The sequence below is a fragment of the Protopterus annectens genome, chromosome 1.part0, assembly GCF_019279795.1.
Source record: "Protopterus annectens isolate FY-2018-M chromosome 1.part0, PAN1.0, whole genome shotgun sequence".
In the NCBI taxonomy this organism is placed as follows: Eukaryota; Metazoa; Chordata; order Ceratodontiformes; family Protopteridae; genus Protopterus; species Protopterus annectens.
This window is the reverse complement of record NC_056725.1, coordinates 1267792965-1267819537: the sequence shown is the minus strand read 5'-3', so window position 1 is coordinate 1267819537 and position 26573 is coordinate 1267792965. Positions and strand designations below refer to the sequence as shown.

The following is a 26573-nucleotide window of genomic DNA, read 5'->3' as shown; positions in this document are numbered from 1 at the left end:
CTTTGAACATTCTGAATAAATCATTACTGTTTCTCAGTTGTTTAAAAAACCCTCATTTTTTTTTAAATAAAAACAGATGACAAGTGATGTACCATATCAGTTGATACTTTGAGAGATATAGTTGTAAGAGTTACTTTTTGGGACAGCTATTTTGGAGTCAGTTTTTTGTTTCTTCTTTCTAGCATCAGTCCAAGGATTTGTTTTTTTTATTGTTTTAAGAGCAGGGGCCATCCATTCCATTTCTTCTGGGATAGACACTATATTATTATTTTTGATGAATATAGTAGCTTCTTCTAAGTCATTAAAGGTTCTCATCTCATTGGTAAAATGTATTCTTATCTTGGCTGGAAAGGACAGCTGTGCTTTAATGTTGTTTTGTTTCAACAGTTTTATTATTGGCCAGACTTTTTTCCTTTGTTCTAGTATTCTGGAAGAATAATCATTGTCAAACCTTATCAGGCTTTGATTGCGTTTTAAGGGTAATTTTCTCCAGGCAGATTTTAATATTAGTTTCTTGTCCAGAAGTGAAAGAAATTTTATAACTATGGATCTAGGTGGAGTATTTGTTGAGTTAGAAACAGGTTTCCTCACTGCTCTATGCGCCCTTTCATTTCCAAATGAAAGTCCTTCATTCAAGTCTAAAAATTCAGGTATCCAGGTTGTTAAGAATGAAATAATGTCTTCTCCTTCAATGTTTTCAGGCAGACCAAAGATCCTTATGTTGTTTCTCCTTTCCCTGTTTTCTAAGTCATCTATTTTGTCAAGCAGCCATGTATTCTGTTTAAGCAGAAATTCTTTTTGGAATTCTTCCTCTTTGAGTCTCCCTTCAATCTCATTTAGAGGTCTCTATATTTGTTGTTGTTGTATGGTGTTGCTGTAATAGTTCCTTAAGAGTATCAGTCTGTTTTTGAGAATTTAATTTGAGGTTTTCTAAGTCATTTTTAAAGCCATCCATCTTCATAGATAGTTCCTGTAAGATAGGTGTCATCAATTGCAATTTTTTTTCAAAGCAGCATCTGGATGAGAATTCCTTGTGTTATTCATATTCAGTGACTCAGTATATCTCCAAGTTACTTGACAGGAACATTTTTGTATAACTCCACCAAAATTTATATTTATGTAGCTTAGTACTTTATCTATAGATCTTTGATGTTTTAAACTTGAAAATAATAACATTTTCCTATATTATTATACTAGTTTATGGAGCTCTCAAAATTCACTGCTCTCAGTTGGCCATCTAGGCTTTGCCCCTATGTACCTTTTCTGATGTAAAGAATGTTCTCTAGTGAAATGCAAGCAGGAATTTGAAAAGCTGGTTTGGGAAATATTCTGGAAATAAATATATATATATATATATATATATATATATATATATACACGGGTCCCCTACTATTTACCGAAACGCCGATTCGCCGACAAAGAAATCACCGACACCAAACGACCGACAACACAAAGTACCGACAACGCAAAACACCGAACACCATAACACCGACACACTACACGTAAACAACACAGTACACTACAGGACATATCCACTAGCCCTAACCCAAACCCTAACCCTAAGGTCCGACACTACCGCACACTCTCCCTACCTGCACCCTAACCCTAACTCACTTACCCACCCCTAACCCCAAGCTCCGACACTACCGCACACTCTCCCTACCTGCACCCTAACCCTAACTCACTTACCCACCCCTAACCCCAAGCTCCGACACTACCGCACACTCTGCCTACCTGCACCCTAACCCTAACTCACTTACCCACCCCTAACCCCAAGCTCCGACACTACCGCACACTCACCTATCACACACCCTAACCCTACATCCCTCACTATTGCACACTTACCTGTCCGCTCCCTACTCCTAAATCCCTCACTATTGCATACTTACCAGGTCGCGCTTACACATTCCCCTTGTCGGTCTTCCAGCTGTCGGGATTCCAGCGTGTCGGTCAACTGCGTTGTCGGTCGTTTGGTGTCGGTGATTTCTTTGTCGGCGAATTGACGTTTCGGTAAATAGTAGGGGACCCATATACACATATATATATATATATATATATATATATATATATATATATATATATATATATATATATATATATATATATATATCTATATATATATATATATATATATATATATATATATATATATATATATATGTATATATATATATATATATATATATATATATATACATATATATATATATATATACATATATATATATATATACATATATACATATATACATATATATATATATACATATATATATATATACATATATATATATATATATATATATACATATATATATATATATATATATATATATATATATATATATATATATATATATATACATATATATATATACATATATATATATATATATATATATATATATACATATATACATATATATATATATATATATATACATATATACAGAGTAGGTGGAGTAGGTGGATTTTTCTCAGTTGGTATTTCCTTTTCTAGTTGATTTTCTTTCAGGCTCTCTGTTTCTTATTTGCTGGCAGTAACTAAAACTGGCAGAATTAGTAGCTTTTATCTCTCAGTTTCTTCTTTATCACTAGGAAAGCTGAATTCAAGTTGTTGATCAATGTGCATCCATCTTGGAAGATTCCTAATTTAATGCACTCTTCTGACTAGCAGGTTATTATAGAAACTTTGTACCCAAGTGTACTACCATAGTTTGCTACCATGGTCCTTTCTCTGCTAGACATACAAAATCTGAGAGACCTCTCCAGAGTAGGTGGAGTGTAGCAGCAGATGAGGCTTTTAATTAAATAAAATATCTGTTGTGGTTCACAGCATGGATTGATTACCTCTTATTTCATCAAACCCATTATTTATGTTGATGCACTGGAAGTGGGCTAGAAGCCATGTTATGCAGAATAAGCAACTGTCTGCCCAAGCAGAAAGCTAATCAAAGGGAGTTGGAGTACTGTCCCATATAGAAAGAGAAAATCTTACTATCTTATTAAATGGTCACTTACTTCTTTGCACTATTTTTCTGGGAATTAACTTCACTATTATAACTAACCATGCACCTCTGCAGTGGATGTACAAGCAAAAGAAATGTGAACACTAAGTTGTGTATGTGGACTTTGCCATTGCAGCCATTTCATTTCTGTCTGGCCACAGTCACATGAATATGGATAGGTTATCCTGCTCCCATAACCCATAACATTCAGTATAAAACCAGGCGTTCTGTGTTGGGGGTGGGGGGTGGGGAGTCATTGTGGCAAAGTAACAATTCGATATCTCAGACATGCTGTCCTTACTTGGGAGCAGTATACACAGCATATTACGTTAGTGAAAAAGCCTGAAATGGAATATGCATTTTTTCTCTGTATCATTTGCAAAAGGCTGTTAAAAAGAAGAGTTGGAACCCCGCAATGCCATAGAGCATTGCATTTCACAGAAAGGAATATCTTAGCCAATAGTGGAGACTCTTGGTGAGCCATCACCAGAAGATGATGTGAAAAATGCCAGTGGAGGTCCTATATGTTCATAGGTAGGTACTAGGCTATTAGCCCTAGGGCCTATATAAGCCTAGCCAAAAAGGTACCCTGACTTTCGCCACCCAAGAAAATTATTTTCCTGTGCCCCTGTTGAGCAGAGCCACAGAAGTGATCCCTGGGGTGAATTTCCTATTTCCCATCCAATCATCAAGATTTTTCTTGAAGAACGCTAATGAGGAGCTCTGTTTGACATAGCTAGGTAGTCTGTTCCAGAGTATGGAAAGTCTCTGGTACAGGAATCTATCCTCCAGCATGTTCTGTTTATTGTGGTGACAAGGTTTAGGTCCCTAGAGTGTGTAGCTCAGAGGGATTGGGATTTCTTTAAGTGGAGCATGTCTAACAGCTCTGGGTTTGACATAGCTTTGTATGTTAGGCAGAGATTGCCTCTGAGTAGGCGATATGCAACGGAGTAAAGCTGGAGGTTTTTGAGACGGTCTGCGTAGGGCATCTGTTTGAGGCCAGTAATCCTCTTTGTGAGGTATTTCTGTGGCCTTTTCAGTTGTTGTAGATGTCTTGTGAGGTACATACCAAAAGAGGCGTTGTACTCTCGAATGGGTCTAATGAGTGATGAGTAGAGGGGAACAATGACCTCTTTTTTTCTTGATGAGAAACCTTTTTTGACAAGGTAAACCAATTAGAAGGATTTCCTGACCACTGTGGCGATGTGATTATCAAAAGAGAGACAACCGTCCACCTGACCACTGTGGCAATGTGATTATCAAAAGAGAGACTACTGTCCACCTGTGTCTCAAGGTCTCTTATCAGACATTCGGCGTTATGTAGACTACCACTTATGTGGTAGTTCATAGGTACAGAGTTTATACCAAAGGGGATGACAATACACTTTTTGGCATTGAGCTTCAGGCCATGGTTTTGACCTAGGCATTTGTCTCAGTGAGGCCCTTTTGTAGTATGTCCACATCGTTAGGAGTTTCGATTATGGCTCTTAGTTTGCAGTCATCTGCAAACTTGGTTAACCAAAGACCTTCTGTGTTAGCCTGTACTTCAGAGAAGTAGATAGCAAACAGGAGAGGACCCAGGACTGAACCCTGTGGTACTCCACTTGTCACTGGTCTGAAGTCGGATTTGGAGTCTGCTACTTTCACAGTGTGGGTTCTGTCCGTGAGCCAGTTGGCAACCCTTCTTGTGACATAGGGATTTATAACTAGTTTAGTGAGCTTATCTATAATTCCAGAGTGGGGGATGGTGTCGAAAGCCTTAATGAGATCTAGATAAGTTGTGTGAACCACTTTAACATCATCTATGGCTTTGGTGACTTCTTCAAAGAAGTCAATCAGGTTTAGGAGACGTGATCTGCCATTTACAAATCCGAACTGGGTAGGGTCCAGAGTTTGGAGATTACCAATGTCTTTGTTTATGAGTTCCATGGCCTTGCAGACCAGGCTCGTCAGGCTAATGGAGCGGTAGTTCCCGGAGTCCGTCGTGGCTCCCCCTTTGTTGTGTGGGATAACCGTCGTGGTGCGCCATTCAGTGGGCACAAAGCCTGAGGTGAGGCTATGATTAAACATGGTGCTTAGGTAAGGTGCCAGTTCATTGTGTAGTTTGTGTAGAATGCAGCCTGGGATATTGTCCGGTCCCATGGATGCTGTGTTCTTTGCTTTGGAGAGTGTGTTATTTACCTGTGCAGCCGTGATTACAGGAACTCTGCATTCTTCCGGTATAGAGATGGGCCCTCTAGGGGGTGAGAGGGGGGTAAAGTTAGCACTGAACCTATCTGCCAGGTTGTTGGCAATATCAGTTGGCTCTGTATATTTAGTGCCATTGTGCTGTAACTCAGAGCAGATCTGAGTGTTGCCATTGAGATTCTTGACATCACTAGAATCTACATAAGGGGTACCAGGAGCCTTACTCACTATATGTGTGGGGGATTGACAAACTTTAAAACAACTCTGAAAAACAAACAGCTGGACTGTAAAGTTGACCAGAATTGTGTTAAGTAAAAGTGAGTTTATTTACTACTTAAGTTAGAAGTGACTTTTCATTTTACATTTCACTGCAAATAAAATGCACTTAAATTGAAGAAAGTGTTTCCAATGTGTTATACCTGCTTCAAGGTTTGCCTTTGGTGATCGCAATTTGGTGTACAGCACATATACTTTTTTTTCTTTCTTGCATCACATCCTTAAAGAGCAAGAGCATTTGAGTAGTTACCACATCTGAAGAGAGACATCTGTGTATGCACCTTAGTTGAGAAAAACTTTTGTATGTGTGTGTGTTTAACTTTTTTTGTAAGTGAACTGTTATATTTTACCAAAAGTGGTGAAACTCACAGACTGTGGTGCAGAGCAGCACAAATTTTGTTCAACATGTAGTATCTCTTAATGAATGGAATGAGGCTATTGACAAACATTTAATCAGTCTGCAGTAACAAATGTCTGTGATAGCCACTGTCCTGACCACCCCACCACCAAGGTAACTGAGTAACATTGATGAACCTGAAGCCTACTTTGAAAGATTTCCACTCAAAAGAATTGGTGCTTGGCTGACTGGCTAAAACTTCTGTCTTTACAACTTACAGGACAAGGAAGACCTTAAGTTATATGTAAATGGTGCTTATTATATGGTCCATCAAAAACGAATTAAAAAAATATATATTTATGATCAGGAACTGGTGTGAAGTACAGTAGGGGGATTAGGGAGTCTAAATTTTCTGTAGTTGTGCGTTTGTGTATGATATAGAAAAACGGCCTGGCAACCTACTTTTGTTTCTCTCCGTTGCCTAGTAAGCTGCACAGATAATGGTGGTTGTCCGTGAGATCACTCTAATATTCAGCTGTGACTTGAGAGCAAGAGAGAGTGAGAGAAATTGATGTGTTTTCTGAAACACAAACAATGAAATTTCATAACTGAAAATTTAATTCAAGTAAAGTAGTAAGCTCTCAAATGTCTGATATTAATCATGTTTTCAACTGAGTCAAGGCTAGACACCAGACCAGTGTAAACATTGGCTTTAAACAATGCTCACTGTTGATGTGAAGGAAAAGGTGTATCTGATGTTGTCCTTTTCATTCTTCCTCACTGATGGGTTATGGATTCGACCCTTCTGATTCAGCCAAATTTCTTAGACTTCGATCCGAATCTTGTGTTCCTCTCTCTACCCATAATGCCCTACTCAGATCTTGTTTGTAGCCATCGCAGCAGGATGTGGATTTCGATTTCTCAAGCTGCAGTCAAGTTTGTGGGTATTTCTTCCTATTATTATTATCATTATTATTACTGCTTGCTACTTTAATCTTAGCTACTTTTTTCTCTCTCTAAATCAGTTTTGCAGGCATTGGGGCTGGTTGTTTCTTTTGTTCCTCTCACTCTGTTTTTCTTCCTCTGCCATTGGCACTTTCTTTTAATACTTCCTTTGATACTTTTATCTCTTTCTCTCTCTCTTTCTCTCTCTCTCTCTATATATATATATATATATAAAGTTCTTCTAAATTTTGCTGTTAACTAAAATGTGGAGAAGTTTGGATCTGACCTCCATGGATCCGAAGTGTATTGCCTCCCACTCGGATCCACAGACTTATTCAGATCTGACGGAGGTTATTACTGTGACTGGTTTTTCTCTACCATCCAGTCTGGTGTCATATCCCAAACCTTTGGATCCGAGAGTTAGGAGCAGATCTCCAAGCTTTTTAGTAAAGCCTGTATCTCCTGCTTTGCCCTCTAAATTATTTCAAACCCCGACCAAGCATTCCAGGCCTGCTTCCACCAGATCCTCTAGGAGCTTGACAGAGGCTGATATGGACAGGATGATGTGGAAATTCCTCAAGGCTGAAATGAAGATGGAGATATTACCAGCACCATTCTAGACCAGTCAGATTCCTTCTCTGATCCAACCCATGGTTTTGAAGTCCCAGGATCCAGGATACCAGAGAACAAATTGGTGTTGGATCCAAGAAAGCTCCCTTCCTCGACTCCCGACGATTTCCCTGATCAGCCCTGCTCCAGTTACATTGGATCAGAGCAGGTCTCAGATCCAAGATGTCAGCACTGGGTCCAGGGGGATGGGCTTGGCTCAGATGCTGTCAGATCTAACCCTTTCTCGTAGTGCCTCAGCCTTGGACACCTTGGGTCCAATTCTTTCCAGAGGCTGTTTCATCCGAACTGAGCCCCGTCCTTTCCTCCTCAGCTGCCTTGGATCCAAGGGAGATGAGAGGGGGTTTCTCCAAGTCCATCAGCTTTCCAGGTTGTAAAAAGGGGCTTCTTTACATTGAGATCCATCCTCTCATATCTCAGATCCTCCCTTTTGTGCTTCATCAGGTGTGAGCACTGAGCCCATCATTCCTTCTCCAAGTCAGCCTACCCCAGGAAGCCTCCATTCTCTTCCTCCTGAGGAATTCACCCTTACTTAAGACATCTCTCCTGAACATCCCACAGAGGAGGTTCCACAGAAGAATATGTACAAAATGAGGCACATAGACTCTCCGATGGAGATCCCTCACTAAAGACACTGACTTTGATGAGGAAGAAGGATTTCCCTTGATCACCACCTGATGACGTCTGCTTCAGAGACATCCCGGAAATCTTTAGACAGAAAGGTGGTTGGTCTGCCCAACATCCTTCTTCTGAAGAGTCAGTGTTCTTGGAGGCTTTTGGAGCAGGCCCATCTCTGTCTTGGTGACCCCCCCCCCCATGGATGAATTTATTGACGTAGTTTCCCACCGGACATGGAAGGAATCAGATACTGTCGGGCCTATTCCCAAACATCCAGATAAGTTTCTAGTTTTCTTCACAAGCAGACAGAACACATTGGAGCAAGAGTGTCCCAGTTGATCCCATTGTTGTGGTTTCTGTATCCATCCACCAAACAGGGAGTCTAGAGCGATGGACAGATTCAAAAGGTGGATCTATCCCTCAGCCACATTTGCACTGAGGTTGTTAAATTATTTGGGACAATTTACCCTCTTGCAAATATATTTGATCAAGGAGGTCTCAAACTCTCTTGCTGAGACCTTGTCAGTGGATGACCCACTTTCTCCCCAGCTGGCTACTCTCTCATGTGTTGCTAATTCTGACTACTTCCCATACAACAAATTACATTTCAAAGTTTATTGCAACTGTAAAGCATCATTTTAACTCTCTGCTTTCCTTGAAATAGAAAGCACTTCTTCGGATTCGGCCCATCTGTTATGTTTGTTGCCGCAGTAAATGGAGGTCTGCATTTACACACCAAATTTGGGAAATGAGACTTGTTAAACACTTTTTAACATGACTGCTTTTAAATTCTAGATCCAGTGTTGTCTGTTTTCATCCATCTCAAATGTATGGATCATTAGATCCAACTTTGAAGCTTCATCAGATCCAGAGCTCTGACTCCTCCCCTATCAATAATTCCCTAAGCTGTAGCTTAGGTGATGAGATCTCATTTGTCGCTTGAACATTATGAACGTGTGAAAGAGTTCTCAAACAGCTTGCTGTATCCTTCAACCTTTAGCTCCTCCTCCCATACCATGAAACATTTTTTTCTGCATCTCACATATTAATCTATAGTTAGAACTTAGGATTAGGCTCTAGTGATTAAATTAATTAGTATAGTTGGTACAGCAAAGTTGTTTAGCAATGGCCTCAGGGCCCTTTTTTCTTGCTATTGTTAGCTATTTAAAAAAAAGGGAGAGAGAGAGATAGAAATAGGTTATATTTATACTAATATCTTTGCTGTTGTGATTAGGGTCTAACTTCCTTCCTTTTAGAATATCAACAGGTTTGAATGCTCTGGATTTGAGAAGTGCTCAGAGTGTGGGCATAAACTTCCACTCCAAGACCTACTCTCCCAATTTGTTTACTGTTTAAGCAGACACACCTTAATGCAGTCATGTGCAGCTTTCACTGTTGTAGCCCTTCAGACAAGAAGGGACAAACTTCTATTAAAGGGGCTCCTTCCAGCACAGACAGGGGCTACCCATTTCGCTTTGCATTCCCTTCCAAAAAAGATCAAACAGAGTCAGAGGGTCAAGAAAAAGAAAAGGAACCCAATAAGGACAAGACAGAAAAAGAGAGGAGCAAGACATCTGCTAAATCTACTAAAAAATGTTCTCCAGAACCAATGACTTTACTCTGTCTTGACCCTAAAGTCATTTGAAGATTGGATACAACAGTTTCTTTGGTCTGATCACCTTCTTCCCAGACCAGATCCTCACTGGGACCAGTGATTCCTAGATTACATTCCCCTAGCCTTTAGGAAAGGAGTTACTCCTGCTTTCTTTGATGGCATCACGTATTAGGTCATCATGAAGCATCATGGAGCTCGATGTTGATAGGATGATGAGGACGTTTTCAAGGACACAAATTCAGCTTGGAATTATCCTGGTACCCCTGAAAAGGTACTGAATACCAGCAATCATACTCCTCTCTTACTGGAATCTGTATGTACTCACCCTTAGATCTAGTGTTATATTGGATCCGACTGGAACTGGAGAACCTTTGTCAGCAGCAGAGCTACTTATGACTTTGATGCTGCCTGTTTCCTTCTCTCTCTCTCTCTCTCTCTCTCTGTCAGCTCTGATTGAGATAAGACTCTGAAACAGAGATGAGACTTAGAGCAGAAGCTTTGGGGCCAAGTTCCGAGTGGGTGAATCATCACCAAGATTCTTGGACCCATCACTCACATTCGGAGCTTTAGCTCTATAGAGCTTGGATCAAAGATTGGCTTTAGGACTGGGGGTCATCGGTGGTGAGTGATTCCTTCCTTCCTCGGATTGGAGGAAGTCCTCAGTGACCTCTGAAAGTGTTTTGGCAAGTATCAAAGACAAAGGTGGCTTCATCCAGTATAGCTACACCCAAACTCCAACTGATGTCTGTTTCCTCTCCTCATCATCCTGTAGACAGGGATAGCCAGTACCAAAGGTTTCTGAGGAAGTCTGCTTTGTCAGTTCCCCATCCAATTCTGAATCTTCTGCTGCTCCCCCCAGAGGGTGCCTCCAGAAAATGGATGTGCAATTGGAAACACTTAGACTGTTCTCCAGAGCCTTTCACTGAAGATTCTGACTTAGAGGTTGTGGAGGGTTCCCCCTCACTCCCTCCCTGAAGATGTCACATTCAGTGATATTCTCAAATAAGTGAAGCAAAGAGGGGGTTGGTCATCTCAAGACCCTTCTGATGAGTCAGTATTCTTGGAAGCTTTTGGTAGACCATCATCGTGCTGGTAGTACCTCTTATTGACCCATTTATTGATCCTGTGGCTCAACGGGCATGGACAGATCCTGATGTGCTGGAACCCATCCCTAAAAAAGCCAAGCACATCTTAGCTGTGCCTAAGGATGAGAAGCACTGAAGTAAAGGTCCATCAGTAGAGGCTATGGTGGTGGCAGCAGCCACCAGAAAAGAACTATTGGAAGAAAGTTCCTCTTTTTCATCCTCCTAATAGAGAATCTGCTGTGATGGACAGATTGGGGAAGTGGGCGTATGCATCAATTACTTTGTTTGGACCTAAAGGTAGACATTCTCACCAGGAGCCAACAAAATGGTAAGACTCTCTCTGATGTGGGAGTATGCTTCTTCACCCCACAAAGAACTTTCTCTGGGAAACAGAGATTGGGGAAGAAGATGTGGTTCTACAAATCTTGGAGTATTTTCCATTACTGCCAAGGAGATAAACCTCCCTGTGGCAGAGGGGGAGGTAATTTTAATGGACAATGCCCTAGAGGCAGAGGTGGACCACACAACTAAGGCTTTCATGGCCCCTTTTCTAAAAAAGCCTTTCAGCACTCCTGAATGGTTGCCCAACTTCTGCATCCTGGAGACAGTCAGTGGGTGCATTTCTTAGCATCCTAAGGCCTGTCACAGAATAACTTTGGATTCCTAGGTGCTAGAAACAATATTCAGAAGTTATTCAATTCCTTTTTCTCTACCACCTCAGAAAAAGAAGAAAGTCCCCAGTGTTCCACCCAATCAGTGAGACTGAGCAGCCTTAGAAATTCAAAGCTGCTCAAAAAAAGAGTCATCCAGCTGGTCCCGCATGACCAGTTAGAATCTGGAATGTGTTCCAGGTTCTTTTAATACTAAAGAAAACCAGGGACATCATACCTATTTTGGAACTCAGCCACCTAAACCAGTTTTTGAAACTTACAAAGTGCCAGATGGTCACAGGACAGTCAATTTTACCTCTTTTGAGAAAGGACAATTGGATGTGTTCCATATATTTCCAGGATGCCTACTATTGCATCAGAATAGCAAAGCAATCCAGGAGATTTCTCCGCTTCGAGCTGGGAACCAATCACTACCAATTCTGGGTACTGCCATTCGGTCTCATTACAGCCCACCATGGTGTTCACCAAGATCATGGCAGTGGTAGCAGCACACCTGCACCTACTGGGGATCCAAGTCTTCCTGTACCTTAATGATTGGCTCCTCACTGCCTCCACTGAGCATCTACTGTTACAACACCTGGATCAAGTACTCCAGTTGCCTCTGGACTTGGGAATATCTTCCAAAATGTGACCAACTCCAACACAGAGTTTAGAGTTCATAGAATGCTACCTAAACACTAGACAGTCAGTGTGTCCCAGTCCAGCGTTCTGTCACTTTGTCTCACAGCTTCACACATACTTCATCACCTATCACCACCAACGAGGTTAATTCCGCAGCTATTAGGTCTCTTGGCATCCACAGTACTAATAGTTCCTTTAGCCAGATATACATACTGCAATCAACTTTAGCAGTACAGTGGTCTCAGTCCCATCACCATTTACACTCAAAAATTTGAATTACACAGATATATAAACAACACATCGCTTGGTGGATAACATCCCCAACTGTAGCTGAGGGATGACGTTTTCTGGCAGAATCACCAATTGTAACAGTGACCACGGATGCTTCCCTTGGGGGGAGGGCATTTTGAAGGGAAGAATGGTCCCTAACGTACATGGTCTTCACTAGAGGTCAATCTTCACATCACTGTCTTGGAGTGGAGAGCGGTCCTCCTAGCATTGCATGCATTTCAGGATCTCCTCCCAAAGTGTGTGATTTCCATCTGGATGGATAACATGGCAGTGGTACGGCACATCACAAGCAAGGAGGAACCCATTCCTATCCTCTATGTCAAGAGACCATGAGAGTATAGCAGTGGGCGATGTCTTCACAATGCTTTCTAAAACCAACACACATCTCCGGGTTATCCAATGTACTTGCAGACAGATTGAGCAGAACAGTTCTGTTGCCTCACAAGTGGTCCTTCAATCCTATAGTGGCGCATCTAATTTTCAGTCACTGGGACCAAACTTTTTGTGACCTGTTTGCATCCTATATAAATAACAAATAGAGCAGGTATTTTGCTCCGATTCCTTGACAGAGGCAGTCTCCAAGGGATTCTCTGTTCCACAGTTGGCCCCATGGCCTCCTGTAAGCCTTCTTCCTTTGTCCTGGATGAAGAAATTCATACAGAAAGGAAGAACAGTGCAAGGGCAGGGTGATCCACATTTCTACTTTTAGGCCCAGACAGACATGGTTCCCCCCTACTTATTATGGCCTCTACTAGTACGTTCCCCATGGATGTTGGATCAATATCCAAACCTACTGACTCACCCATCTGGACTGCCTCCTCTGAACAAGAATTCTTTAAAGTTAACCAGCCTTAGACAGTGATGCTAGTCTCTCTTCTGCAGTATTCTTTCTGCTTCTCAAAAAGCATCCACTAGAAAAATGTATCAAAGTAAGTGGAAGAGATTCTGGATTTGGGCAAATTTCAAAGGTCTGGATCTGTTTTCAGCACCTGTTCTTTCTATGCTAGAATTTTTATCATACCTGTTTGATAAAGGATCCAGCTTCACCACCACCAAGGTACAGGTGGCTGCAATTTCAAATTTTCATGCTGGACGTAAAGACATTCAAATAGCATCCATAAAAATTTCAAAAGCCTTCCTGAAAGGTGCTTTTCTACTAAGACCTCCCATTTGAGACCCAGTAATCCATGTTACATCACCATTATGCTTTAACTCTAACTTAGGCTCCAGTTGAACCCATAACCACTGCTGACCTAAAATTCCTTACTTGGAAAACAATTTTCTTAATGACAGTGACATCATCCAGACAAATCTCAGAGCTAGGCCCTTTCTTGTAAGCCTCTGAACCTAATATTCCACATAGATTGAGTTTTCCTTAGAACTAATGTGTCCTTTATTCCTAAGATAGCATCCAAACTTAAATCATTCAATAAATGTCTGTTTATTTCCAAGATACTTAAAAAAGAATACTTAGGTTTACCCAGTATGGGTAAATTGTTTTTATTATAGACAAAAGAAATTAATTTGAGAGCCATCTAGCTAAAGCAGCCTTAGTATAACTGCCTTTTGTTTTTGTGCTAGAGCATTAGAAGTGGCAGAACATTAATTCATCCTCACTTAAGTCTGAGTGAAATATTTAAATGTTCTAAAGCTCTTTGTGATTCTCACCACTTTTCTCTGGTGGCTGCTGTGTGTTACAGGATTTCAGCTGTGAAGCGGTTAGAACTGCTGCACTTTTTTTCCTTTAACTATTTTAAGCAGGTTAAGCTCTATCCACTACAATTATAATCTGGTATCTATGATCATAATCTTGCTTGTTGAGTGTTTTCGACTTAAATGTTGAGAATGACCTCAACAGTATCCATGTCTCAAATAGATAAGCTTGTTTTGATTGGGGACCTGATCACAATCCTCTGTATCGTAACTCTCCCTGAAGAACGTTTTGATAACTCCACTTTTCATTAAACAATAAATACTGTTTGAAATTATATTCCTTTATTATGTTTTAGTGTTACTTTGACCAGAACAAGGAGAGGTATGTTTTAACAGTAAATCTGCCCTCCTATTTCTTCACTGGTTTGCAGGATACCATTTTTTTTGTAGTCAGTTCTGAAGACTCCAAGTGGTTACTACTATTATTGTCCTAGTGCAGTAATTTCACATGTTGTTTTTTAGTAATATTTTACTTATTTTCTTTTTTTTTTTATTGTACCTTCTGTCTTATTTGAAGAAACATTATTCTGTTACTATGGATGTGCAAGAGCATGACTGAATACTATGTAGCAGTTTAGCTATCGTTGTTCCTTTATTGTAATTTTTTTTTACATTTTTATTGCATATAAAGTAACAGTATTTCCTTACATTAGTAGATTTAGCTGCTGTAGTACTACATATTAGGAATTTTCTTTCTTTTAATAGCTGGATAAGGAGAAACTATACTTGGATGTAGTTTGTGCTATCAGGCACTCGTGCATTACTGCAGCTTATCTGGTCATATATGTAGTTGGGTGCTATAGATACCATAACACATCTTAGTCTATGACAGGTATACACCTTGACAGGGAATGCAGACTCAAAGAACTGAAAATAATGCAGAGTGACATGAGGTATATGCAAAGCCAGATTTGTGGTCAGTGGGATTCTAGGCAGGGTAATGGATTTTTCTCAAATTACTTATCTGTCTCTTCCAAATTACCATACAGTGCTGTTTAAAATGGTCAGTGTGCATACTGTTTTCTTATTTACTTTTACAATAGTTACAGATATTAAGATTTAATTTACTTTTATTTCTTTTTTTTTTCAGCAAAACCATTAGCAACCATTCGATAAAAAAAACTCACATTGAAAATAGCCTTAGCATGACCAACATTAAACATCTCTTCCATTGAAACTGATATTTCACCAAATGTGCAGCTGACAAGACTGAAGTGCAAACAGTTCTCAGTCTTCCATTTCCAACATGTGGAACACTACCTCTCATAATGTGGTACAAATGGGACAACATGTGGGACACTTGCTAACAACCTACTGAGAGCATCAACTAAGAAGCTCGTATGATGGTTAAAATGTGTTACTTTATAGTTGTAAAGTATAGTTTTGATGAATTAATATGATCCACTGTTACTTATCATGAATATCAGTTAAACAAATTCTTATCTTTGAATGTGGGCCAGATCTTTTCAATGTAAAAATGTGAGGAACATGGGACCTTTTAAAGACTCAAAATGAGGAACATTCCTTATAATGAGTTGCAATAAGAGGTATGGCACTACAAGAGACAAATTGGGATTCATATTCAAATAGCATTTACCGAAGCACTGAGTAGTATCCTTGTGAAGGGTACAGGGATTCAAATAGTGTGTAATACATTTCTTAACAGACTGGGAAAGCCTAAGGGATGCAATTGTCCCTTTTCAGAGGCAGCCCAGGAGCACTGTCTGGTTAAGCAACTTGGCTAGAGTCACACAGTAGATTAGCAAAGGCTGAAGGTCAAACTCTGCACTACAGGAAGGAGCTCATTAACAGCTTATAACCTTACTCATCTGTACTACGTGGCGCACAAACATTGTTATAGTCTAACACAGTGCATTTCACACTTACACATCCGCAATAAAAAGTAAGCTTAAATTAAGTGTATTCAGAGTTAAAATATTCACACTAGTTATTTACTTGTGTACATACTTACTAGGCCAGATTCAATAACACCTACACTAAATGTACATGATCTGTATTCAAGAACATCCCTACCACATGTTTTGCAATTTCTAGTCACTCAGAAAGATTACAGTAAGTTTATAAGTAACCCTCACTTTGTGGTAACCTTTATGAATCCCTATCCGTATTTAAAGCTGCAAGAAAATCAGCAGGAAAACTAGGATTAGGAGGAAGAAGGTGTGAATTATGTTTGTGTTGTCTGTTCACTCAGAACGGTGTGCAATTATTGTAGGTGTTAATGAATTAGAGGGACTGTTTTTCTTTTAGTAATATTTTACATGTTATGCATGGGGAAATCTATTTTTGTAGGGTAACTTTTCTGCTACCACCCAAACTTAGAGGCAATAAACATTGCAAGTAAGCTTAAATTATGCACTTCAAGTATGATAGATTGTTAGGTTTACATAGCTGAAAAACTTTAGACAACATTATAGTCATAAACTTCATGTTGCCCAGTTTATTCACTACCAAATAATAAACACACCGTCAACAGTCAACAAAATAAGGAAACCAGGGTTTACCATTAAAAACTTGCTGCTTGGAACTTTGAGTCCAGCAGAGCAAATCCCCTCATGTTGACAGTCGGAATGTCTGAACTTGCCCCACTTCAGGGCCCATATTAGCTGTTGTTTCTGGGTGCGGAGGAGAAGGAAATTTCAGCGTTTGGTGTTATTTTCATGCCTGTTGGTATTCAGCATGCTAACGTTCAAGGAAAGGTTACTGCAATTCATAGACTCGACCTTCCAGGTGGCGAGTTTTTGAAAATAAAGCAGAAACCAGGGATAATACTCAAAGAAAACTGTTCATGTGGTGATGCACCTGTTTACTACCATCAGTTTCTTTCTTTACATCTTAACTGTTCTGATACAGGAACCAAGTATTTATAAACACAAAACATACATATATCCATGGATGTGACCATCAATTACGCTCCCTTCTGTGACTGTTTGCTTGGGATCAGGTACACAAATAAATTCATAAATAATGACCTAGAAATGCCTTCTGCTGTGAAAACCATACAGTACTAGTCACCATACCTGCTTGCACTCTCTCAAACTTTTACTTCAAAAATCAGAGACAAAATTATAAGCAAATTCTAAGTATTACTCATAGATACTTGGAAAGTTGCTAGTTTAACAAGTTTTGTGCAATCAAGCATTTCTCAAAGAATATGAAGTTTGAAACTCACTTTATTTGTGATTAATTAGTAATTGCAGTCTACAACTCCTTGTCAGAAAATCAGAGCTTATACAAGGAACAGATCACAAATATGAGGCAAAAGTCGGGTACAGTTGAGAGCTATGTCCCTGTTTGTGCACACACACACACACATATGAACATATATGTAACCAGTTAGTGTCACCTGTATGACTGTAAATCTCAGATACCTAGTTGGAGTAAAGTGAATGAAATAATACATAAAACTGTGGCACAGAAATGGATCTCATCTCCATATACTGCAACCCATTGCAATTCTCCTGTGCCCTACCAACCTCCTAGCACAAGAGTCAGAGTCAAAGACCCAAAATAAAAGCAGATTTTAAATATTTTTCTTGTATACTAACAAAAGGTTTTGTATTGCCAAGCATTTTTGAAGGATGCAAAATCTGAAACTTGTATGCCTGTTATTTACTGACTGCAGTCTACAATTTATCAAAAGCTATAGATTTACAAGGAGCAGCACAAAATATCTCTCAACTTCTTTAATAAAGAATTCTGAACAAAGCCAAAAAGTAAGTAATAGACGAAGACCCCAAAAGGGATCATTTCTAAATAATTAATGGTTAAACCCACTGGACCAAATGTCCCTTTTTAGGGGCAACTGAGGTACACTGTTTTGTTAAATGACTTGCTCAAAGTCACGCAGTAGGTAAAGGGAGTTGGGAAAAATCAAACCCTGTACTTGTTGACTACAAGAAGTTGTTAATTAATAGCTCAGAGCCTTGATCATCTATGCTCAGACACTTTTAATCTACTTAAAAAGATAACAGAATAGGTTTTGCTTGGACATACCTTTTAAAATATAAGAACTAAGAAACTCTTATTACTGGCATTATTGACTGATTGTAATCATCTTTAATTTACCAGAAAGCAAATATTTTATGAAAAACTGCAAATGAGGCAAAATCAGAGATATGCTGAAAAATCAGGAAAGATGAGATGCAGAAACTATAATCTACTTAAAACATTAACAGAAGAGAACAACAGGTGTTGCATTGGCATGCATTTTCTGAAGAAAAATAACTTTGAAATCCTAATGACTGGCATTATTTGTCGACTGTAATCATTATTAATTTACCAATCAAACATTTTGGGAAGGAGGGCAAAACTATGAGGCAAAATCAGGAACAGTAGAAAGGCATAGCTTTGCCTTCTCCCTGTTGGTGTCTGTATGTATACCCACATACACGTGTGTGTGTATATATATATATATATATATATATATATATATATATATATATATATATATAAAAATATATATATATATATATATATATATATATATATAGAGAGAGAGAGAGAGAGAGATTTTATAGACACACACACACTGCACTTACCACATTCATAGAGCAACGTGTTCAACACTGAGCAGTACATTTTTTCTTAAAAAGACTATGCACATGTGCTAGTGCTAAGGTGCATGTCTGCCACTGGTCTATTAATTTTTACAAGCTCCATTAAGCCTCTGTCTCTCATTGGATCTACAGTTCTGGTAATGAAAGAGAAGAACTCAGAGCTGTCACACATCACAGTGGAGCAGGCTAAAATTAAAGAGGTAAAATCACAGTCAGGAGATTTGCATGGGATTTATTTTTGTTTGTTTATTGGAAACACCCCTCGCCAGTGACCACCAGTCTATAGTCAGCTGCCTGGAGAGCCATATGCTGGATCCAGCCCTGGGCATATAAGAAAGGCTCATGCAGTGTATGCCCCTACTGAAGGAGGTGTGCAAACCGCTGCAATTCTGTATCAGTACTTAGGAAGGTGCTTGGCCTCCCCTGGAGAAGAAATTATTTCTGAGAAAACAAAAGGCAGAAGGCAGGTCAGTAAACCCACATTTTATGATTTACAACTGTTGGCCTCTCCTCAAAAATCTAGTGCGATGGTACTTAAACAGCTCTATTGTCTAGGTGTCTGGCTTTTTTAGGCTTTTGTATAACTGTGAAAAAGTACTAGTCCAATGTTGATGATGTCTTTTCTGTACTGACAGCTTTGCTAATTATTTATATACAGGGCAACCGAAAATGCTGTAGAACATGTCTCAACCCTTAAAGCAGCTCACCAGCGAGAGTTAGAAACAATACTAACTCAGCATGCACTGGAACACTCCTCATCGAAAGTGGCAGAGTTGACAAGTAAAATTTCAACTCAAGAGGTAAATAACTGTATTGTTAGTGGTATGTGTGGGTGTTCATGATATTATTTAAGGCATTTCATAAATATGAGACAGTCTGAGAAAGACAGAATATGTTTATTCGCCAACAACAACACAGAAAAATATTTTGTGCAATACATACAGTTTAATTTCATGCTAGTCTTTGTCGTCAGAATTGGGAATCATTCACTATAATGGTTTGCATAGTACAAGATGCCAGAAATAAATGCAAAGTCTTAAATGTCCGTACTTTGTTCCATTGTAAATGTTTTTTACTTGCAGAGGACATTACCAGATGGAAATGAAATATGTCAAATACAGAGTTTATATGCATTTAATATATCCATTTATCAATCCGTCTATACAGATAGATAGATATATCAAACACATATGTAGACATTTATTCGAAATACTTTATTTCTTTAGTTACACATTGCATGTCAATACTGCTGTTCCAGTTTCTTTACATTAATGTCTAAAATATTTGAAAGCTGCATCACAAAAGCTAGAACACAAAGAAATTTGAATTTTTGACTACACCTGTACAAGATTGGAAATTTGTCATTAAAAGCATATGTGTCTTTAAAGGCCTTCCCTCTTGCATGTTTAACATATTTCTTTATAACTGCATTCATAGTCCTGCAGAAATATATTCACATTTTCTAAGTACTCCAAGCATTCCACTGCCCCAGCTACAGGGAGATTTGCACTGATCCTATACAAAAACTATTTCAGTATGTCTCAGGTACTGTAACACTTGACTCACTCCATAGTCTTTTCATCTGGAATGCAGGTGTGCATGGAAAATAAATATGATTGGATAGGGAGTAATCTTGATGAGTGGGATTCTACAAGTAATACTCTGCTGCTTTCTAAATATGAAATGCAGAGAAGTAACTTGGAATTGCTTAAAGTAAGGCTTATGGAATACCATCTGGCATTTCAGGACTGGTGTCAATAGAAACTGTTGGGTGTGTTTGGTTCTATTATGGCTGTGTTCTGGAGACTTGGATATTTAGGAACAGTATAAGGTGCATGGCTGTATACTGGGTGAGGGGGGGTTGAGTAGTTATAACAGTATATTTTTGCATATTTAGAAGGAAGAATATTGATTCCTTTTGTGATACATGCATTTATTAGCTTTTGGATGAGTTGTGGCATGTTAAGCCACTGAAATGTTAGACTTCAGTGCCAGGTGCAGGGTGTTAGAAAGTCTTGAGGAGATGTTCTTCAGTAGATCACTGTTACAGTATTCTTAACATCTGTGCCTTTTCACTCCAAGATCTTTTCCATCTGGCCAGCTTTTTAAAGCTTATTATCCTTACCCCAAAAACTGTAACTCCACCCTAGCCATGCACCAGCATGCTGGTGTAAGAGCTATGTACATCAGCACCATTTTCAGAACGTTCATGCCACTTTCATTTATGCAGTCATCTGTCAGTATAGTGAGCAGTTTTTCCATTCCATCGGTTGCAGTGTCTGAAGCACAGGTGGATAAGTGCCTATCTGGGGATTCTTTCTTCCTATATTATGTAATTTGTATTTTTTTTATCTTGTCTCTGTGTCAAAAAAATGAAAGTGCAACAGTTGTAGACAAATGCCTTATCAAGACTATCACACTAGCTAATTATTTTGCCTCAGGGCAGAACACATTAAGTCCTGTCGTATTTGGCAAGGATTTGCTTCCAAACCTCTAAGAAGTCACCTTAGAGTCTGGCTGACATCTCATAAACAAGAAGTTATCATTGTTGGTGTGTGCATCTGTGTTGTCCACTTCTTTTGTCTTTGGTGTTTGACTTTCCAGCTAAAAAAAGTTTAAGACTAAACCACCAAAAGAAGCAGATGATTCAAAATAGACCTTCACCCCTTCTTGTCAGTTGGAGATGGGCGAGCATAGTGATGTTCTTTTGCAGTCCCCGACTATCTGTTGTCATCTCCAAGGCCATCTAGAGTTACCCCTATAGAGACCATTATGATCAAGAAAAAATGACGCATCCACTGCTACTGACTGTCCTTCTGACTCCTCTCTTGTTGACTGTCCAAAGATGATTTCCTTCAAACCTGGCGTTATCACAATAGAAGATAGGGTGTGGGGGCATACTCCAAGTTCTTGTCAGAGAACAACATATAGGTTCTCAGGAAGGAGTGCTGTCCCTCAACACCTAAACCTCAGGTGGATGTCCTACATAAAAGGCAGCAGAAAACAAACACATGTCCCATACTGATACTTCTAGGCAACTTTCTTGTAAGAAATTTCTTCCTCAAACCACTAAAGAGGGCTGGTTTGCTTTTGCTCAAGGACTGGTAAAGGCTATTTAAGTCTCAAAGCCAGGAAAAGCTACTGTTCCTTCAAAAAGAAAAAGGGATTCTTCTTCGGATGAAGAAGATCACTTTGATAAAGAGGGCTTGGATTATAGCTCTCAGATCCCTTCTCCTTATGCTTACAAGTCAGATCTGGAAGATATTCTGTCCTTTGACTTTGCCAATGAGGAAATGTCTTTTGGTGAGGCTATATCTAAAAGGAACATTTTTTTAAGTGAGGAAGAAAAAATATCTGACACACAAACAAAATATGTTGACTTTCTCGATATTGATGTTCCCTAATCCTGTGACTATTCCCTTATTGCTGGAGCCTTAGAAGCTGCATTATTTTTAGCTGCTTCTGTAATCCTCTATTCCCCAACTCCACCCCCTAAAAGGTCTGACAGATATTACAGGGTTCAGGATTGTCATAAATATCTGTATAAAACCCCTGTTGATAACCTTGCTGGTATTTCTGTAGACTAGGATAAGGGAGTTAAATAAATTTCTGCTCCTAAATCTCTTCCAGATGACAGAGTGAACAAAGCACTTGATAAGTTTAGTCAAAAGTTTGCAACCCTGTCATTTAGGGCTATTAATTGTCAGACACATATGATTAAATTCCTTTTTAGCTATGTTAGGCACTATAGGTCAGAAGATTACTGAGATTCCTAACCTAGTCTTGAGGTCAAACTTCAAGAGTTGCTTCATTCTGCCACTCAAGTTAAGTATCCCACAAAATATGGATATGATGCCAGTGATGCAGCATTTAGAGCAGCTGTCACTGCTTCTACCATCTTTGGGCATGCATGGTCAAGGCCCCAAACTTTACCAGATGACATTAAGGCTCATTTATTGAATCTTCTTGGTAATGATTTGATTTGTAGGTCCAATAACTGAAATCTTTAAAAAGATGGGAAGAAGTGATTCAAGCAGTAAAACAAATCTTTCTTTCCCAGGTACCTAGATATGACAGAAGTTACTCTGCAAAACCAGGTCATTAAAAAAAAATCAGAATCTAAGCAAATGTACAGCAAAGGTGAATTTAAGAACAAAAGTGGCAAGGGCATTCTAAGAGCAAGTAAACTCAGTTTCATGGTTCCACCAGTAATAGAGAACAGCACTGACTATCTGTCCAGCCCCCCCTTCATCTTCCACACTCCAGACAATTATCCCTTCCCCCAGCATTGCTGGCAAACTCTCTTTGCACCCCATTACAAGAAACAATTGTTTCAAATTCCTGGCTGTTAAACATCATAAGAAGAGGTAACATGCTTCAGTAAACTTCAAAACCAACCATATCATATATTCCTAAGGTTTCCAAAGATCAGGACCATCTTATGTTCCCTGTCAATTCAAACCTTCGTCTGTTAGAAATGATAGAAAAAGTGCCTGCACACCTTTGGGGAAAAGGATTTTATTCAAGATATTTTTAGTCCCAGGAATGAAGTTGATTGGAGTCCAAGTCTAGACCTAGCCAAACTCAGAATACTTATCTTTTAAACTCATTTTGCTTGTTTCTTACCCAAATGTACTCGTTTACTCTGGATTTAAGCTTAGTTACACATTGCTATCCAAAAAATCACAGAAATATTTAGAGTCAATGCCTCATTGGTCCGATCCGACCATAAGCTAATTACCCTAGATATCCACATCCTGCCCTCACTCCCCATTAAGGAAACCATGGTAAAAAAATTCTCCAAAGCCAACTTCATACTTCTTAAGACAGAAGTGGTGAACTTAATGACACCCATGCAGATGGACAATACAGTTACGATTACTTAAATGAGTGCATGGATTGTGCTATCCCAAACAGAACCAAGACGCTATCCTCCAAAAAAAGGAAGCCAATCTAGTGGTCCCATGCCATAAACAAACTGTACGACAGAAGGAAGAAACTGTTGCAAAAGAGAGTAAAATCCCATGACTGGAGGAGCTCCCTGGTCAGCCTCAGTAAGAAGCTGCGATCCCTCATAAAATCCTCCAAAGCTAGTTACAAAAACAAAATCGCCACTGATTCTAAAGACAACCACAAAGCATTCTACTTCAAGAATTTCAATGCCAACACTCAGATCTGCTCTGAGTTACAGCACAATGGCACTAAATATACCGACCCAACTGATATTGCCAACATACTGGCAGATAGATTCAGTGCTAACTTTACCCCCCCTCTCACCCCCTAAAGAGCCCATCTCTATACTGGAAGAATGCAAAATTCCTGTAATCACGGCTGCACAGGTAAAAACCACACTCCCCAAAGCCAAGAACACAGCATCCATGGGACCAGACAACATCCCAGGCTGCATTCTACACGAACTACAGAATGAACTGGCACCCCACCTAAGTACCATGTTCAATCATAGCCTCAACTCAGGCTTTGTGCCTGCTGAATGGTGCACAGCGACGGATATCCCACTCCACAAGGGGGGAGCCACCATGGACCCCGGGAACTACCGCCCCATTAGCCTGACGAGCCTGGTCTGCAAGGCCATGGAACGTATCATCATGGAACTTATAAACAAAGACATTGGTAATCTCCAAACTCTGGATCCCACCCAGTTCGGGTTTGTAAAAGGCAGATCATGTCTCCTAAACCTGATAGACTTCTTTGAAGCAATCACCAAAGCCATAGACAAGGGTAAGGTGGTTCACACAGCCTATCTAGATCTTGCCAAGGCTTTCGACACCATCACCCACTCTGGAATTATAGATAAACTCACTAAACTAGGTATAAATCCCTATGTCACAAGATGGGTTGCCAACTGGCTCACTGACAGAATTCACACCGTGAAAGTAGCTGACTCCAAATCCGACTTCAGACCAGTGACAAGTGGAGTACCACAGGGTTCAGTCCTGGGTCCTGTCCTGTTTGGTATCTACTTCTCTGAAGTACAGGCTAACACAGAAGGTCTTTGGCTAACGAAGTTCGCAGATGACTGCAAACTAGGAGCCATAATCGAAACTCCTAACGATGTGGACATCCTACAAAAGGCCCTCACTAAGACAGATGCCTGGTGTCAAAGCCATGACCTCAAGCTCAATGCCAAAACGTGCATTGTCACCCCCTTTGGTAAAAACTCTGTACCCATGAACTACAACATAGGCGGTAGTATACTTAACACCGAAAGTGTGATAAGAGACCTTGGGACACAGGTGGACAGTAGTCTCTCCTTTAATAATCACATCGCCACAGTAGTCAGGAAATCCTTCTGCGTGACACTTCTCATCACAAAAGGTTTCTCATCCAGAAAAAAAGAGGTCATTGTTCCCCTGTACTCATCACTCATTAGACCCATTATAGAGTACAACGCCCCTTTTGGTATGTACCTCACAAGACATCTACAACAACTGGAAAGGCATCAGAAATACCTCACAAAGAGGATTACCGGCCTCAAACAGATGCCCTACGCAGACCGTCTCAAAAAACTCCAGCTTTACTCCGTCGCATATCGCCTACTCAGCGATGATTTCTGCCTAACATACAAAGCTATGTCAAACCCAGAGCTGTTGGACATGCTCCACATAAAGAAATCCCAATCCCTCCGAGCTACACACTCTAGGGACCTAAACCTTGTCACCACAATAAACAGAACATGCCGGAGGGATAGATTCCTTTCCCAGAGACTTCCCATACTCTGGAATAAACTACCTATCTATATCAAACAAAGCACCTCATTGGCACTTTTCAAGAAAAATCTTGATGATTGGATGGGAAATAGGAAATTCACCCCAGGGATCACCTCTGTTGCTCTGCTCGACAGTGGCACAGGAAAATAATTTTCTTGGATGGCAAAAGCCAAGGGTACCTTTTTGGCTGGGCTTGTATAGGCCCCAGGGCCAATAGCCTAGGACTTGCCTATGAACGTAAGAGTCTCTTCCTTTGACTTACATTATCAGTTTACTTCTTTTCCCAGTGGCCATTCTGCAGTACCAAGGATATTCACAAGGTGTCTAGCAAATGTTAAAGTCTTTTACAAGCCCCAGGGAATTCATATCTGTCCTTAATCAGTTGTCTAATTCAAGCTACTTCCATTTCAAGAATTATAAAGTCTTTGGAATTCTTCATGAACCATCTTCAGAATCTAGGATTCACTGTCAGTCTAAAGAAGTCTTCTCCAACCCCCTTCCTCCAGAGTGGTCTTCCTATGTTGCCTAATAGATACCACATTGCAAACAGATTTCTTCCACAGAACAAAACAGTAGCATACAAAATCTGATTTTTAAATTTGACAAAACAGAAGTCTGCCTTAATCAAAAAAAAAACTCCACTAATCCCTTGTTTAGTTTTGGACTATAGTGGGCCAAACCGGTAGACATCAGTCTGGGGTCCCCCTTTGTACAACCTCCACCAGCAGTACACAGCATTGCAACAGATGCATCAGACTTTGCATGGGAGCTTATTCCCAAGAATCTAAGGTTCAGTTATATGGAACTCCTTGCACAGGAAAAGTTGCATCAGTGTAAAGGAGATGATAACCCTAATCAATGATATTAAAGCTCTTCACCAACTGGGGATAACGGTTATTCTACAAGTAGTGACAGAAAATATCACAATTATATTTAAACAAACAAGGCAGAACAAAGTCTTACCACCACCACCACCCCCATTTGCAGATTAGCCATGGGAGTTTAAGTTGTCATTTAACACAGTTTCTTTTTACAAGCAGTCTACATTCCCTCACATCTAAATACATGGCAGATGCTCACAAATGGATGTTAAACACAGAGGTCATCTTTCAGCTCATCCATCAGTTTGTAGTTTCTCAAATATACTTGTTATATGAAAATCAAATGACATATGGATTTACAAACGTAAACACAAAGCAAGAGCACTACTGCATTACCACATTTATGTCACAGAAAGAAAAGACAAATAGGTACAATTCTCTTTCTATCTCTCT

The 26573-nt window shown here is 39.7% G+C and overlaps 1 protein-coding gene across 2 annotated transcripts in view; it reads left to right on the top strand.

The window, feature by feature from the left end:
* Positions 1–26573, top strand: part of CEP162 (centrosomal protein 162) — a 2095315-nt gene that overhangs the window by 1500549 nt on the left and 568193 nt on the right. For both annotated transcript variants that reach the window (XM_044066152.1, XM_044066151.1), the window contains one exon: positions 19230–19371. In XM_044066152.1, coding sequence (XP_043922087.1) covers positions 19230–19371 — 142 coding nt within the window. The remainder of the gene's footprint in view (positions 1–19229; positions 19372–26573) is intronic.